The sequence below is a fragment of the Pithys albifrons genome, chromosome 7, assembly GCF_047495875.1.
Source record: "Pithys albifrons albifrons isolate INPA30051 chromosome 7, PitAlb_v1, whole genome shotgun sequence".
In the NCBI taxonomy this organism is placed as follows: domain Eukaryota; kingdom Metazoa; phylum Chordata; class Aves; order Passeriformes; family Thamnophilidae; genus Pithys; species Pithys albifrons.
In genome coordinates this window covers 32,759,685-32,777,139 of record NC_092464.1, presented here as the reverse complement: position 1 = coordinate 32,777,139, position 17,455 = coordinate 32,759,685, and the positions used below count along the sequence as shown (strand labels likewise).

General features: G+C 38.6%; 1 protein-coding gene across 2 annotated transcripts in view; it reads left to right on the top strand.

The window, feature by feature from the left end:
- Positions 1-17,455, top strand: part of IGF2BP3 (insulin like growth factor 2 mRNA binding protein 3) — a 111,229-nt gene that overhangs the window by 76,522 nt on the left and 17,252 nt on the right. For both annotated transcript variants that reach the window (XM_071560924.1, XM_071560923.1), the window contains exons 6-10: positions 1,926-2,210; positions 4,443-4,577; positions 5,132-5,254; positions 7,646-7,781; positions 9,584-9,715. In XM_071560924.1, the coding sequence (XP_071417025.1) occupies positions 1,926-2,210; positions 4,443-4,577; positions 5,132-5,254; positions 7,646-7,781; positions 9,584-9,715 (811 nt within the window). The remainder of the gene's footprint in view (positions 1-1,925; positions 2,211-4,442; positions 4,578-5,131; positions 5,255-7,645; positions 7,782-9,583; positions 9,716-17,455) is intronic.

Below are 17,455 nucleotides of genomic sequence, written 5' to 3'. Positions count from 1 at the left end.
AGTCTAATACAGCTCCTTTTTCTTATGCTGTAAGGGATTCTTCTGTTATGGGAGTAATTATTCTCCTGCCCAATTCCCAAAGGACGTGGGTTTCATTTGGTTAACAGAAGTATTTAATGAGCAGTGATCAGTTATTCAATATTTTGCTTTCTTTGTTCATTGGTATTGCCTTGGGCCTTATTTATTACCAGCCCTTATTAAATACCGTTCCAAAGACACAAATTACTTGTTTTCACATAAGCTCTTTATTGCCTGACAGGAGTATTTTGAGGATGCTGGATCGACCCCAGGGAGATGAGGGGCATGTTGTTACCCTCAGTACTCAAATCCCACTTATCTGCAAAGCTGCTGCTTGGCTTCAACAGCTACTAGAGAACCGGGCTGTCAAATGGGACACCTAGAAGACAAATAGTACTTGTCACTGGCTACCCTTGAAAACGTAGGAAATTGGCTTAGCACCATACATAATCTCTGTAGTAGAGACAGGAGCAAAAGTGTTGCAAAGGCTGTGTGTTTGGTAAACAGGCAGCAACTTCCTTTAAACATGTGTGAATGCATGGACTGGGTTAAGTTTCTGAAAGCCACAAGCCTTGCTCCACAGCATATGTTTATTGGAATTTTCCTTTGAGATGGAAAACCCCCTTTCTCACACTACTGCTTTTAATTTAAATTTTATCTTTAAAGAAAATCTGTTGGTAATCATTGGTCCAAGATTAAAACTGGCATTTTAAAACTACCCCAAACAAATGCATATTCCAGTGATCAATATATCACACATAATCTGAATAATAATACCTTTTGGAGTAAGATTTTGAAATTTCTTTCTTAGGCAGATGTATTGGTTTTTCTTCTTTTTTTTTATACTACTAGTTCAGTAGCGTGTTACATGTAGCTTAGTTACTCCTACTGTTGGCTGGACCTTTAGTTGTATTGACTCTACTCTGTGAGTGGAAGGTATGCTATCTCCAGAATAAGTTTTCAAGTTCAGTTGTGTTCACCCTGTGAAAATGAGACCACTATCAGGTCAGTCTGGCTTGCAGATTTGTCCCCACCTTGGTTAGAGAGAGGGACTGGGCAGAGGGAATGCTGAGCAACCAAAAGGCTATATTCACTGTGATGGACCCACCAGCGTGTGAGTGGCTGTGTACATTTGAGTAGTATCCCTCTGTAATGTTTAACTAAAAGAACAAGAGAAGTTGAAACACCATTTAAATGCCTTCTAACAACTTTGTATCTATGGAGAGTTTAACTTATGCATGGGCTTTAATTTTCTATTTAAGTTTTAAACCTACTTACAACATGACTAGCTGGCAAGTTGCAAGGTGCTGTTGTGGTCTGCTAAGTGCTGTTTCAGATGCCATTGACTGGCTTTGAATGCTTCATTTCCTGCTGAGAATGAACAAGGTGCTGTCTTTTTCATACGTATGTAGTTTTTTTCTTTTCTGTCACAGCTGTATCAGTTATTGCAAAAACTACAGCCAAATAGCTACACTGTCAAAAACCCTAATGAAGGTGCTGTGATAGCAGCTAAAAAGTTTTCCCTCCGGTGCAGCTTTAATTCTATTTGGGAAATTGATTTAAATTAAATCAGGCAAAAGAATGCTTTTGAGTGTATAAGCTCTGTCTCCTGTGAGGTTTTGCTGATAGAGTTGGACCAGCAAAACATTTAAAGTGCATGAAAGCCCTGAGGAAGCAAGAACTAACTTGTAGTTCTTAATATGGTGACTTTGTGTAATCAGAATCTTGGTGACTTTGTGTAATCAGAATTTAAAATGTAACTTTTCATCTTAGAAGCAGTTTCTAGCCTCGCTGTGCAGTTCAGAAGAAGCAGAAGTCTGTATCTGAATGACTTGTCATTTCATAAGGCCTTGCATGTGATTGCAGGTTTTTTTAATCTCCTTTCTCCTCCTCTTTGCAAATAACAGAGCAATAGAAAAACTGAACGGGTTTCAGCTTGAAAACTATTCCTTGAAAGTGGCATACATCCCTGATGAAATGGCAGCCCAGCAACCCCCACAACAACATCCCCAAGGAAGACGTGGATTTGGGCAGAGGGGTCCTCCTAGGCAAGGGTCACCTGGTGCAACCACAAGGCAGAAACCACAGTCAGATGTTCCTCTACGGATGCTGGTTCCCACACAGTTTGTAGGAGCCATTATTGGGAAAGAAGGAGCAACAATCAGAAACATTACAAAGCAGACACAGTCCAAGTAAGTTACTTTACAAAGCTGTTATTAATAGCTTTAATATTGTGTTCTCATTGCTTATGTAAAGAGGAATTTGTAAAACTTCACAACTAACCTGTGTGATCAGAGAGTAAATGAAGATGATGGTGAACAGAATGTTTTGCAAGATTTATTTAAAGACTGGATTCTGTCCTTGACATATGTTCAAATGCTAGTTGACTTATTTGTCCATTTTTAAAAAAAGGGAAACTAGGCAGTGCTAGCAGAATAGTACTTTGTTGGAGAGTTTTGCTTACAGATGTACTAATATGGTTCTAGCACAGAAAGTGAAACTGAAAGAGCTGTTGTACGTTGGTCTGTAGGGCATGCAGTCAGTGTGCTGACATATCCAAGTCTTCAAGTGTTTATTACAGCTTTAGTTTTATTTAGGGCATTCTTAGGATTTGTAAATGTTATCAATTCAAGAGGATGGGGGAAAAAAAATCAAACAACAAACCCCCTTCTTATCTCCTCTCACTACTTCTTTCACCTCAACCCCTTCTATTTCTGGAGAACAGATTTGTTGCTATCAAGTTGCAGACCACACCAAAACAAAGATTAAGGAAATGCACAGGAGGCAAAAAGCAAGCTGCTAAGTGACTTAAGAAGCTTAGAGCACTGGGGTCTGGAGACACTGGAGGAGATTGTTTCCAGTGCATATTAAATCCCTACCCACAAGGAAGAGCTCAGTGCAGAGGGAGGTGGTGTTCCTATTCCAAGACTTTTTCCAGGATACCCCTAAAAGAAGAGTGCTAAGATGCTTAATTCAGCAATAGACTGGTAGGAACCCCCAGTTCTGTAGCTGCAGCAGGTGGGATGTGGAAATAAGCTGTGTGTGAGGGGTATGGGGCAGGTGGCAGCTTCAGTTTTGAGTAGCTAATGAGGATAAGGGAGCCCTCTCTAATTACACCCCAACTCCCAACAAACAGGTTTCCCCTCACCTCCCCACCCCAAACCCACGATTATCATGATGCTCCTTCCAACTTCTTATTAACATGTTGTAACCCAGAAGACTATTTAGTGTGTTTAGCAGCACAGGTTTGAGAGTTTTGTGGTGTCCTGACAAGACTTGGCTGTACTTTGCCTATGGGTAACCAATTTTTCAGGTGATACCTAAAACATCTAATTCTCTGACTATAAAAATCCTGGAAAATAAACATAGGAAAGCTTTATCTCTTAGAAGGGTGGATGGAGTAGAAATAATTACAGGTTGCTAACTTCACAGATTTGTGACATCAAGAATGATGTTTTCATTGATTTGGGGATAAAAAAAGAAATTTCATCTGCTTCCAGTTCTATCAAGGATTGCCATAGGCTTCTTGGAAAATGCTTCATTGTGAAACAAAATGAATGTTCAGCACCAGAAATAACTACAAGAGTAAAGAGCCTTATTGAAAAGCAACATTGTTGTTTCAGTTTGGAAACAGCTATGATTTGAGGAAGAGGGGCATAAGGAAAAAACAGAGATGGAAAGAGGATGTGACCTGCAGTTACTGGCAGAGGACCAGTAATATCCAAGGCATTGTCTTTAAGCAGGCTATACTTAATTTTTTAAAAATTCCTAGAGCTACATAAACCGTGGTGTAGACCAAGGCTAGTAGTTTTAAAGTGGTAGAGGCTGGAGTTAGTGGAAAGGTAATGTCAGGACAAAATCCAGGATGAAAAAGTGTAAGAAACTAATCTTGAGGATGGATGCAAGTACTGTGGGGTGATAGCCCTGATAACTTCTTGATGAGTTAAGTGGTACTGTGATGCTACTTGCTAGCAGAGGAGTGCTGGGAAACTCTGCTGCTGAGCTAATTAAAGACAAGATGGGGAAAAAAGCCTGACTGTCCCATAGCTGCACAGTCATTCTTAGTCAAGCAAGGGAGCTGGTGGTGGAGTACTGGGAAATCTTGATGGGATGTTGTCTGCAGTGGTTTATCACAGACTGTCTACCTAACAACTCCCCTGAATATCTTGATGGGAGTTTACTGAGAAGACAAGATCCCTGTGTCCACAAAAATAGGGTTTAGCTGGTAAAATCAGGATAGTAGAGACTCTTTATAACACACAAATATTAGTATTTAGGATATGTTAACTAGTTAACTTTTCGAAATGAAACTACTTAAAAGTAGTCACCAATAGCTCAAAATAAATTAATTTTATGAGACTTGGAAATACAAAAGTGTTACGATAGACCACATGGTTACAGTTAGTGTTTTTCTTTCTTTCAAGAATTGATATTCATCGTAAAGAGAATGCAGGTGCTGCTGAGAAACCAATTACTATCCACTCAACTCCTGAAGGCTGCTCAACGGCTTGTAAAATTATTATGGAGATCATGCAAAAGGAAGCTCAAGATACTAAATTGTGAGTAAAAAGCATTTCATTGTAGAAGCATTAAAAATTCTGAATTCTCATTCACTTCATTTAAAGATATAGTCTTTAAAAACTGTTAACCAATGAATCTTTGTTGCTGTTACCCATTTCTAAATAGGTAAAAGAACTAAGACATTTTACCTTTCAAGACAGTCTAGTTGCTTAATTAGCCCCAGCATACATCTACTGTGTTAGACATTGGCTGTGATTTTGAGATGAACTGGAGCAAATTCAGAAGTTTCTTGAGCAACTGATACCTTTTAGAGTGAGCATAATAGGTTATGAGCTCTTGCTACAAGCTTTAAGATATACTTTCTTCCCAACAGCTCTTGCTGCCATTTAGCTCAAGGTGTGTTACAGTGAAGCTCTGGGTGATAGTTCTGAAAAGTCCATTACACCTGGACTTGTTTTGCATCTAGTGTAAACTTGTGTGTTAGTGAATGGGACTTGGGGACATTTCTATGGAAATTAAGTTTATCCATAACACACATAAAAACTTGTGCTCTGGTCTCCGAAAGTCTCACTGGGTATAACTTCCATTACAGTACAGAAGAAATTCCCTTGAAGATATTGGCACACAACAACTTCGTTGGCCGACTTATTGGCAAAGAAGGAAGAAACCTGAAGAAAATTGAACAGGACACAGATACTAAAATCACAATATCTCCGTAAGTTTTTGGTAGCCTAATCTTTCGGTGAGAGGTCTCAAACAGTAGTAATGCTGCTGTGGTACTTTCAGGTGGAGTTCTTAGAAAAATATTGAGTGTTGAAGACTGAGATAACAGCCCTTCATAGGCCTTTCCATCCTGTGGATGAAACTGTTACTTAAGCTCAGTTAAATTTTATGTAAACAGTGAGTCTTCATTGTAAACTCAGTCAAGAGCAAGCCTAAAAATAACATAAGCAATGTGGAGCCTGTGTAAGACCATATTTTAACTGTTGGTTGTTTCTAACATTTTATACTGTATGTAATGAGTGTTTGAAACTATAAGCCTGGATCAGTTCTGAGCTATGTGCAAAAATGAGTGAAATTACTGATGATGCAGTTACTGGTATGTAGGGAATTTTTGGATTAGAGGGAAGGAAGTGAACATGAATACTGGAAAGAGTATTTTTTGTAGCAGTTGTGTCCCTCTTGACCACTAGCAGTCAAACTGTGATACACTGGCTAGTCTGTTTCAAAGTAATAGTTTTTTAGTCTATGAGTTTGTGAAGGTATCTGAGATACCTTCAAATTTAGCTGAGATTAAACAAGTTTTCACCTTTACTGGAAATCTGCAAATCACTGATGAGATCAACATCTCTAGAAGCTTGGCAATCGATAGTAGTTTTACCCTGGAGTAATATCTTCAGAGAACCTCCTGTTTTGAATAACGAATACTCTGGCATGAACTTTCAAGCATTTGAGGGTATCTTGGATGTGGCTTTAGCCAGAAAGGGTGAGAATGAGGCTTACAGACTGTAAGAAAGGAAAAAAGTTTGCAAGACACATGAAAATGTATGAAGACATGTGAATACATGCAGGAGACAAAGAAAAAGTACAGCAGAAAGTAGCTCAAATGAGGACAAAGTTGGGAGTGAATCTGTCTCCTCAAAAAGAGAAAATCAAATTTGGGTGAAAAAACCTGAAGCCTTCCTTAAAGGTGTATAAGTGTTAATGGAATTAGTGTGAGGAAGAGAAACAAATCAAATGTGTACTTCAAGGATAGATTATGTAAGGCCAGCATGCTATATTAAATGTGCTGGCATAAATATTTTGTTTCCAAACAGTACACAGACTGTTAATGCTGTTGCTTAAAGGGGAAAAAAGTGTACAGTCTAAATGGGATAATGGTTCTTATTCTGTGAAATCAACTTGTCTTTATTGATGATGACATAAATAACACATTGTCTGTAAACACTCACAGTGTATTTTTTAATTTATCAAGTTAATGGTTTATTCGCACTAAAATCTTGGCCTCAAGATTGTATTCGTCATCCCATGCCTGAAATAGCCCCGTGAAATTCCTGGTACATAAAAAAGCATGTATGCTCACTGCTTTTGCTCTATCTAATTAGTCTTTCTCCTGATCTCTTCATTTAGACTTTTTTTGTTAGCTTGTCCATAAATTTAAAGTAAGGCATGTGGTTTTGGAAAGTGTTTCTCCTCTTTGGGGTGTTTTCCATCATTTTCTTTCTTGAGGCAGTAACTTGGTGCTTGTTCACTGGAAACTTAGACTGCTTTGTGGATGCATTTTGTACTTCCCACTGCTTAACTAAGACACACAGCTGCCTGCTGTGCAAGAAAGCAAAGCCTTGCATGCTGCTTCCTCTCTGCTTTCTGTCATGGGCTTCCTCACTCCTGTATCTTGCTCTGCACTTTGTCTTCACCTGTTTTCCACCATTTCTCAGTACATGGGTATACCATGGCTTCCCAGTTTGTTTATTCCATTTTACCATGGAAACTTCCTATAGAAGGTTAGCATTTGTTACCAAATAAAGCACCCATTTAATGCTGACACCCTTTTGTTTTCCCAGAGGAGTTATTAGTGTTTCGCATCAAATGTTGACTTGCACACAGCTTTTCTTTTTCCCATTTTGAGTATTTGGAGTCTTTCCTGCTGTTTCACTGAGGGTTGGGCTTTTTGCCCCTCCATCCTTAAGGAATAAGCTATAGTTCTTGTGGAAAGAAACAGAAAGAAAGTTTCTTATGATCTGTGTTTATGGGGTGTCTGAAACCCTCCCTGTTGGTAGGGCTGGTGTGGCGTGTGAAGCAAAATGTTGCCGTACTGCTCTGCACCTTGTGTTCCTGTGCAGCATGAGGGTTTCCATTTGGCATAGCACCTAAGCAATCTCGACCATCTGATGCCAAACCTTGCTGTGGAAATTTATCTTGTGTTTTCTATGACAAAAGAGTTTCTGCCAATTCTCTGTGGACTGTATTTGAGCCCTGGTATGAATTGATTCTATGGTTCTTTGGAAAGCAAACTTGACATGCTCAGATGTCATTGTGTTTGACTGGTAAACCTGGATTACCCTCTATTATTTCCTAAATAATTGTGCTTCTGTGTCATTTGCAGATTGCAGGACTTAACACTCTATAATCCGGAAAGGACCATTACAGTTAAAGGCAGTATTGAAACATGTGCCAAGGCTGAGGAAGAAATTATGAAGAAAATCAGGGAGTCCTATGAAAATGACATTGCTGCTATGAATGTGAGTTTCGTTGTGGCATGGACTCCTTCTGAAACTAGAACCATTGAAAGATTCAGGTGGAGGGACCCCTGGACATCACCTGGCCCAACAGGAGATTTGTTCCCTACAGGTCCCACTTAAAATTTAAACAAAGTTATGCAGGGCTTGTCTCCTCTTGAACATCTCCATGGACAGAAAGCCCACAGTGTCTCTGGACAGTCTGTGTCCTGTCCCACTGTTCTCCTGGTGATTTTTTTTTGTAACATCAAAATTTTTCTGTTGCAGCCTCTGTTGACTCTTTTATTAATTGGGGAAGGAGGGTGGGGAGGTAGGCATGTGCTTATTTATTTATATATGTGTGCTGTTTTACTGAAGGCTTTTTCTTGTTAGTTTTGAGTGAGGAAACTGAGAACTAGATTCAGATTGAGGAAATGAATGAGCGTTTCACTTTTTTCTTGTTGCAAAAACCTGAAGGAAGGTGTGTTTGTGCTGTTATGGTTTATGTGCTCTAGCTTGCATGTTTTTAGAGTAGTGATTCAGTGTCTTCATGTAAAAAGCATAACAATGTATGGAAGAAGGATATCTCCTGTTTTCAATTATTTAATTTAAGAAGGCTTTATTAAGTTTTTTTTATAATGATGATAAAGACATTTAGCTATTTGTAGAGGATTGGAGATTATGTAATGAAAACAACATACTTCATTAGTTTGCCAAAGTATTACTAATGCATGTTGAGAAACGATTGAGACTTTTGATAAGTTATAAAGAGCTTTTTGTGTATGTGTATCCCAATCTTATGGTCTAGAATTAGACTGGATATATTTTTTCAGTTTATGGTAATCTTGACTTGCTAGAAATGTCTGTTGTGTTTATGGTTTTCCTACTGACACTTCCTGCTTTTGCTCCCTGCCTCCCATGTTAAGCAAATTGTAGGACATAATCTGCACATGAGGACATGAAGTATTTTATTGTGGTGCATTTTTGTTTCATATACCAAGCAGGGGTGAGCTAGAGACTGCATTGCTGTTTGGCAAAGGCGTGGGAAGCTAAAAACTACCTCTGCTACTGTATAGATTTCAAGTTTAGTTTGTAGTGATTATTAAGGTGGATTTTGAGTTGGTCAAGTTTTGGAGGGTTTTAGTGTCTCCTGATTGACTTATCTTAATGGCATGAGATAATGTTTGTCCCTGTCTGAGGCATTTCTAAAGCATGTTCATGTTACTGGGCAGTAATCTGGAAAAGGGTACTGAACAGTTTTGTACCACTGACAATAAATGCTTCCTAACACATGATGCTGCCACTTTTCTCAGGTGTGGTCAAACAAGGGACATGCAAATTTACAGCTGATCCTTTCCCAGCAAATGCTGGACATACATCACTTCATCATTTGCAAGGCATGGGAGGGAAAGGATAGAGGAGGGAGGATGTGGTTGTAGTGTCATGTATCTATGTCCCAGTGTATGAAAAGTCATAGTTTGTGCATGATCTTTGTTTCCACAGGACAGTCGTTTTAGTATAGGGCCAAAACTATTATTTTTCTGATAATTGTTTGCTCAAAGTAAATTGTACTATTATCCAAATGAATTATCTTTTGCTGGTTAAGTTGTAGCAAGTGATTCACAGCTGCCTTTCCTACTATGTGTTTTTAATATTACTGGTCTGTGCATATGTCTGGGAAATAGGTTTGAAAGAGTCCTTGGGGTAATGGAGTTGATTTTATTTTTAAATAGCATCCCAAAAGGTTAATAACCTATGCCAACTAGGATTTTATTAAAGTTAATAACCAGGACTGTAAATCTTAAATAACTCTTCTGCCATTGCAGCTTCAAGCACATTTAATTCCTGGATTAAATCTGAATGCCTTGGGTCTGTTCCCACCTTCTTCTTCAGGACTACCACCTCCTGCAGTGAGCGTTGCCTCTGCTGCTGCTGCTGCTTCATATCCACCATTTGGGGTAAGGGAAACTCTGATTTTAGATGATTTTGGTGGATGGTGATACTATCTGTACAATGCTGCTGTTATGAACTAAGCAGATTGCTGCATCTTTTGCAAAATTACCTGAAAAACCTGGGAATGGTGTTTTGGTAACTGTGTTCTGTCAGTTTATGAAATGTTTGTCTTCCTGCTTTCACACTGAAAACATTTCTTGTGGCTGCAGTTGGGAGCAGGCACTCACTGCTCGTTTAGTGCAATGGTCAGTGAAACCAGTAAAGAGTGTTTCTTACAGGAGTGTTAGATCCTATCGTATAGAGAACTTGAATTACTACAGAGAAGGAATCTCATATAAAATAGATTTTAAAAAATTATGAAATTTGGAATTAGTAATGTTGTTCTGCAAGTTTATTCATGTTGATATGGAAGAAAAGGAAATTATCCTTTGTCATAAATTGGAAATCTATATGTAGCTAAAGTGTTTGTTTTAATCTAGAAGTTTTACATATGTACAAGCCCTATTGAATTGCAGTACTGCTAGATATATAGGATTTAAATTACATGAATTAATCTTCAGAAAGCTGTGACATACTTGCCGCTTTGCTCTCTGATAAATATGTGGGGAAAGTTCAATAGAATCTTACTCAAATTCAGTTCTGATTAGTAATCATAAATGAGGTTTTTTGCTATGAAGCAGAAGATAATTTATATCAGAAAGCTCCAGAGTTATTTCTGGAACTGAGATGGTGCTGTGCTATGCAAGAAAAGACAACTTCATTACACAGAGGGGGATTTTTCGTCTTTTCCCTCTTTCTGGTGTTGGTTGTTAGCAACTCAATGGAAGGTGAATTTTCAAAGCAACTCTAACAAGTGGATGAGAGAGCTTTACAAACTCTGATGTGCTTGATTTCATCCTCTTCTCTGCCCAACAGTGACATCTAGAGAGCTAAGTATGAGACTCCTCATAAACTAGAAAAGTGAAAATGCAGCACAGCACACTGAACTTTATCAAATAACTCAACTTACATTGCACTAAAGGGTATTTGCTGCCTAAATATTTTTCCCAGAGGAAGAAGGCAAGAAAAAAAAAATCTCTGCAAAGAACAGGAAAAATTCCACACTCAAGCACTATTTGTAGGAATGAACAGGTTTGGTGTTATGAATGTATTATGAACTATATTGAGTATAATAGTGGCTTTATCAGAAAAAAGTGCTTCAATGAAAACTACAATGAAAATATGTTTATATTCACTTATTTTACTGTTAATAGTATAATCTATCTATGACAAATTGTTTCCCAGTCCTCCACTTTGATTAGATTGGCATACTAAACTAAACTAAAGTTTCTGCTTCATTGTATTATATAAAATGCCATCTCTGTTAATGGATTGCCTCAATATATTTCTTCTTTTCTAAAGAGAAACTGGATGTGGTTTGTTAACAGTATATAACTTTCTTTAGAGGTAATTAAAAATGTGGCTTTTCTTTTCTTTTTACTCCAGATTTGCAAACTACTTTGCTATTCTTGAGATGCATACTGTAAGCCCACAGTTCTGTTCATCACTTGGTTTATTTTCATTTCTTTCCCACTTTTTCCCTCTGTTGTGATTCTTTTTGCTTTTGCTTTAAATATGCACCTAAATAATGCTGAATTTGGTGATTACTCCTGTCTGTCCCTCTGTTGCTAGTGCACCTTTATCCCGCCAGTTGCACCTTTTTTGGCCTGCTAAGATCTCTGGCAGTTTCCAGGTTTCTGGAAATAGGATAGTGGCAACATCTGGAAAAAGGCTTCAAGAAACAAGTGTCCTTGTGTAAAAGCATAAAAACTTTGCAGCTGGAAGGACCACACTGTCTGAACTCTCTTGCTTCTGTTCATGCTCAGTCCTCTGAAAAACCTCTTGTTCCATACAGTCCAGATGTGTGACAAACTAATGTGCAAAAAGAAGGGATAAACTCACAGATTTGGAGGATAAACTCTGACAGCTTTTGTGGAGGTTGGAGGTGGTATCAATACAGCCTCTGAACCTGATACTAAGGGCTTCTAAAATAAATAGACAATTTGAACAATTGAACATGAACAATTGAAACTATCTCACCTTTTTGTACTTGTGTGACCATATTTGGAAAAGAGCAGGGTTTCAGGCAAGTCAGCCCATCAGATTCCTTGGAGTTCCTGTCCCTCTCTGGGGAGAGAAAATAAGGAAAAGTGCAAGTCTATTATTTTAATGGTTCAGTTGTTTAGAAACCAAAACTTCCATTTTGAAGACTTTTGGATCTTCTTTGTGCATGAGTTCACTTTGTGTAATTGAGTTTTACTCTCCTATATTTTTTTTTCCTTTAGTAGAATAATTTTTCAGACACTGATTAAATACTTTTTGGGGGTATACAGAAGTAGTAAGGGCGGGGGGAGGGAAGTGTCTGGCTGTATTTTCAAGGAGAAATTGAAAAAAATTGAAAGGCTAAAAGTAAACATGAAGGGAGACTTAGGGGAGCTCATAAGTGATTTAAAAAAGTTGAGATAAAATCTGTGACTAAAAGAGGCTTCAGGGAAAGTAGGTCTCAGTAGAAACATTAATGAAGAATTCACAAAGAGACTTTGTCCATTTACGTACGAGCTATTTGCTACCAAATTCCTTGTTTTGGCAAAAGCTTCAAGCAAGCCTTTAGCTTTTTCTTGAGTGGATGTCCTTTTATGCTTGGGAGTACTGGTTAGCTGACATTGAGGATATCCTTTTCAGTCAACTGAAAATCCTTTCTGAAAACACTGCTGGTGTTGGGGTATAATGAGGAGCATCCTGCTGCTGTCTTGCTTCTTTTTGTGTAATGCAAATTTTTCTGCCTTCTCAGGACTGGACATGGGTGGCTTTTCCCTGTCTCCTGTTTGTTTGATTGAGCAAAAGTGTGTTCCTCAGCAATTTCAGCTATACCATCAGGGGCCTCTTGACATCCAAATGTCATTTAAGTCTGTTTGTGTGCTTATAAACCATATAGTGAGCCTTGAGACTCCACTGTGATGTGCCTGAAGGTTTTTATGAAGCTTTTGTTGTAATATCTTTGTATGGACCCTTTATTCACCTCGTGGGAAGGGATTTACAAGTGGCTGTCTCTTGAGCTGGAAGAGGTAGTTGGGTGAACTTTGGACATTTGCAGCAGAGCTCCCATATGGCATGGTCCTTCATAGGTGCTATTTTGCAGAGACAAGGTGTTACTATGACCCTCTGTAGGACTTGTTAGCGAAGAAACAGAGGTGTCATCTTAATTATTGCAACAAGTATCTGTTGCATTTCTTCTGCTGTTTTTTGTATGGGTGTAAAGAGGAAAAACCTTCATAGTAGACAGATCTAGGATTTTGTCAAGCTTTAGTGACAGGTCTGAACACCCAGACAGCTGAAGCCAAGTATTCTTAAACTGAGTATTCAGGAGCTTGGGATTGAATAGTCGGTTTTAGCTGCCTTAATGTGGGTTTAGCTGTGTTACTGTGTGTGATTCTTCATTCTATCCCTCTTCACATAAACCTTTATGGCCTATTTGGCAAAGCATACACACTGATCACCAGATCCTTCAGGTGCAGTCTGGTGTCACAAACTTAGGAGATGGAGATATTATCAAACACTAGTTTGCATTTAGCTCCTTGGACTGGGCCACATTCAGGAGAATGACTTACATGTGACTGAGAGCTTACTCCCTAATGACCAGCTCCATCATGGTTCACACTGTTGTAGAACCCCAAAGCCTCATCTAATTTAATGAGATGCAGTTTCTGTCTCACTAAGAATCTGGGTGTTGCTTTACTCTGTCCTGGCATTAGAGTCCACAGAGGGAGGCAAAGGTTGCCCTTGGTACTTTTCTGTTTACAGATACAAACATGCATGTGTACACATGTCCATTGCATGTGGCTAATAGTGTCTGAGAACCACATCTAGTGACATGTAGTGCAGGCTAACCATCCTTTTTATTTTTGTATTTTTACCTATTGCTAGCAACAATTCTTGACATTGCAATTGTTTAATTTATTTGCAGAGTCCAAGCTCCGTTTTCCTGTTTAAAGCACTCATTTTGTGCAGTCCCCTGAAAGGGATGCAATTTAATTGTATGTTTCGTTTCAACTCCTGCATTTTTCTCTCTTTGCAAAGATCTAAGATCTGTTTAGATTTCTCTATACTTCTAAAAGACAAAGCAGAATATTAGGAATCACTGAAATGTTTTAAGGTTTGAGCAAAAAGTAAGATAAATAAAAATATTAGGCATTAAAAATTGTTTTTGCTGTCAAATGGGCATGATTTTATTCTTATGATCTTGGTGTTATGATCAAACTTTTTTGTGATTGATGTATGCCCTTGTGTGACAATACTAAGGATCAGTAGCTTTTCTGTGCCTATTTGTAACTATTGTCTTGTCCAGCTGCTTTTGGGCTTGGAGAAACCACCACTTTGTTTACCTTTAAATCTTTCTCCTTAGCTCTGCATTTAAATGCTTTTGTGTGTTGCAGTTCTGACACAATTGCAAAGAGCTTTGTTAGTCTGCCCACTGTCACTCATAACAAGTGTCATGACCTGAGCACCTGCACAAAGCATTGGGATTTGTATGAGAACTAGAAGTGAATGTACCCCATGCTCTATGTTTTCCAGAAGACATGTTGCCACAAAAAATATTTTAACAAGTATCCCAGCCAAACTGCTTCAGATGTAGTGTTGTACTGCTCAAAGCTGTTTTGATGGAGTTGTTGCTTGTGTTTCTGAACTGTGGGGAGAATATGCATATACTTGTCTCTCAAGAATAGAATTTTGTTCTCATGCAACACTGAAGGTTTTAAAGCTACAAACAAACAAGAAATCCTTATCTCAAGATTCAGCTGTGTACACTTAAATACACCTGGCCCAGCAACTGGAGTTAAGCAAGTTGCACACTTCCTTTAAAAACTGGAACTCTATATGTTTAATTTTACATCAAAATGTATTTCTTTTGTAGCCTTTGTGTCTGAAATTTGGCATTCCAAGGGCATGGGGGAAGAAGGCCTAACCTGTGGAGACTACCTGCTCCTGAATGTCCTGAAACAGGGCCATAGAATTAATTCTTTGTCACATGGCAGATAAACTAAAAGTAAGGTGAGAATTAAACAGCTTTCCTCTCCAAGAGGTGTTCACATCAGCTGCTCTCCTGCATCTGTATAGTCATGGAAGACACAGCTGAACTGCCCTGTGAAAGTTAGCTAAGGCGGAGAGACATTCCTTCACTTGCAGTGGGACTGCTTTCTCTGCTGGTCTCTTTGCATATCTGTTGTATCTTTTTGAAGCTTTGCCTTCAAAAAGCAGGCTTTCTAACCTTTTCTTTAGCCTCACAGATAATTTTTGGGTTACATGATATGCATAGAAATTTCTAGGAAGGGAGGGGGGGAAAGGAAAGAAAAAAAGAAAAAGGTAGCTTCCTACAGTAAACAAAATCAAGAAATCCAACCGCCTTTTTATAATGACAAAAAGACTTGTGCAGCTAGCCTGATAGGTTGCTTTCCTTTATTCTTTTTGCCATCTCTTGAAGCTTTTTGTTGCAGGTGAGGAACATGACAATGGAAAACTTTCTCCTTAGAAGATGTTGTGGTCAAGAGAAAGAGTTTCTTTATTCTCCAGTAATTTTCTTATAATAGTAAAGAAGACATCTTCTATATTGCATAGAAGTAAGAGAAGAAATAACTGTATTGTGCTTTTGGCAGGAAAGAAAAGTAATTTAAAATGAAAAATTGCTTCATTGAGGGCCTTCATTTGATGCCCTGAGCATAGATGAGAGAGAGACAAGGAAGAGGAAAAACTGTCCTATGTTTCCAGGTACTTTGACTCTTACTCGGTCAAGTTGGGCTCCTTTGGATGTCTGGGTTTGATAGGATTAGCTCTTGCAACTGTTATATTTGACCTACCCAAAGGTAGTAACGTTTGTACATCTATAATGTGTGTAGTCATTAGTGCCTTTGCCCTAATTTGGTTAGTTTGTGAAGCAGTAGATGATTTTGTGAGGAGCTGTCCTACAGCCAAAAGAGGATCTGATTTCGGGGAGTGAAGAAGGATTTGCCAGTGTTCTTACAAAATGTTTTTCTACATGTGTTTTTATACATATATAGCACACAAAATCTTGAGGACGGCACTACAGGGAAACAGCATTGTCTGAAAAAAAAATATCTACTGCTAATTAGACTTCTTTTGAAGATTGTAACCTCAGTGCCTTGAAATACACCTTTCTTAATGCTTGATTTTTTTTAAAAATTCATTAATGATGCAATTTTTGGACAACTAAGAAATTTGCTTCATGGTGCATAACAGTATGAGATTATTCTGGCCTGTGGAAATAATGGCTGGTTCTCCCACTGCCTTGAAATTTTCCTGTTCCTACCATGCTGTGTTGGCAGGGCCCCATGTCCGGAGCAAGCAAACTATGCTGCCTCTGGAGAAGGACCGTCCCCTCAGTGGGGGAAGCAAAAATGTAATTGGCACCACGTGATTTACAAAGATCTGGCAAGTCTGTGGCAGTTTTTTTACATGTTGAAGTCTCCAGTTATTCTTAATAGGTTTGTTTTTTACAGTTCTGAATTTGTCATACATCAAATAGCATCACTTGCTAACTACTAATCCATGATTTGTAAAATAAAAATGGCTTCTTCTCTGCGGGTTTGAATAAATGTAGAGATATTTGTAGTTTCTTGGGACAAAAGGGTAAGAATTTTTGTCCCCTGCTCACAGATTCTTGTTGTGGGAAGATGTAATCTGTGTTCCCTTGAGCAGCTCAGACTCTCAGGCTCTAAGTACCAGGCTCAGTACCTTCTGAATGTTAAACTAAATGGGAAGTCTAATTGCCCGAGGTGCCAAATATTTTGTTACTGGAGTGTACTGAGCTCCTCCAGGCCAGAAGAAAAAGTAGGTCAAATCCTTGTTCTGTTGTATCTGGCTCCATCTCTTGTTTGTTTGTTAGTTAAACATGATGGGAAAATGGGATCTTTGTGTTTGCACAACCTGTTTCTCTGGCGGCTGTCATGGAATCTGAGAGCAGTGTCTTTGCAAACCAGAGCTGATGAGTATTTGTGTCTTCCAAAGCTGCTGATTTTTATGGGCAACTTCTATGAGTTTAGAGTGCCCGTGTGGCTCCTGTGGTACACTTATGATTTTTGAAGTCAGTGTTTCTACACATTTACTTTCTGGTTTGGTAGTCATACATTGTTGCAACAGCAGATACCTATGTTTGCTGCTTGTCAATGACCAGCAAAACTGCTGCTTACGTAGTTTCACAATCTGTTCCTTATGTTGATTTCTGCTTTTGGCTGTTTATTCAGAATAAAAGGTGGCAGATTGCTTTTTTTGGCATTGTGGCCAGTTAGATTTTCCAAAAACAAAAAGTTCGTGCCATGTTCAGAAATATGTCAGACCAGTTCCTGCTTGTGAAATGCCTTATAACCAGCATGCCAGAAAATGTTCTTTCTCTGCTTCTGATTTCTACCCCCTTATTCCTAGCTAGGCACTCCATGTTGGAAACACTTCTGATAGGTGTGGTCCTGTTAGTAAATTTTAGTAGTTTGAGGAGAATCCCATGGCTTGCCAGGCCGAAGGCAATAGTGATCATAAGTACTGTATTTGAGAAGTGGAGTGAGTAGAGTAAGTGAAATTACTTTAGTAGCATTTCACTACTGATTGCTGTGTAATAACCTGCTGTCTTTGAAATTCAGGTGTTTAAATGCAGTAATCTCCAAACTGGAAATGCAGACAGTGGTCATTGCTTGGGTTTT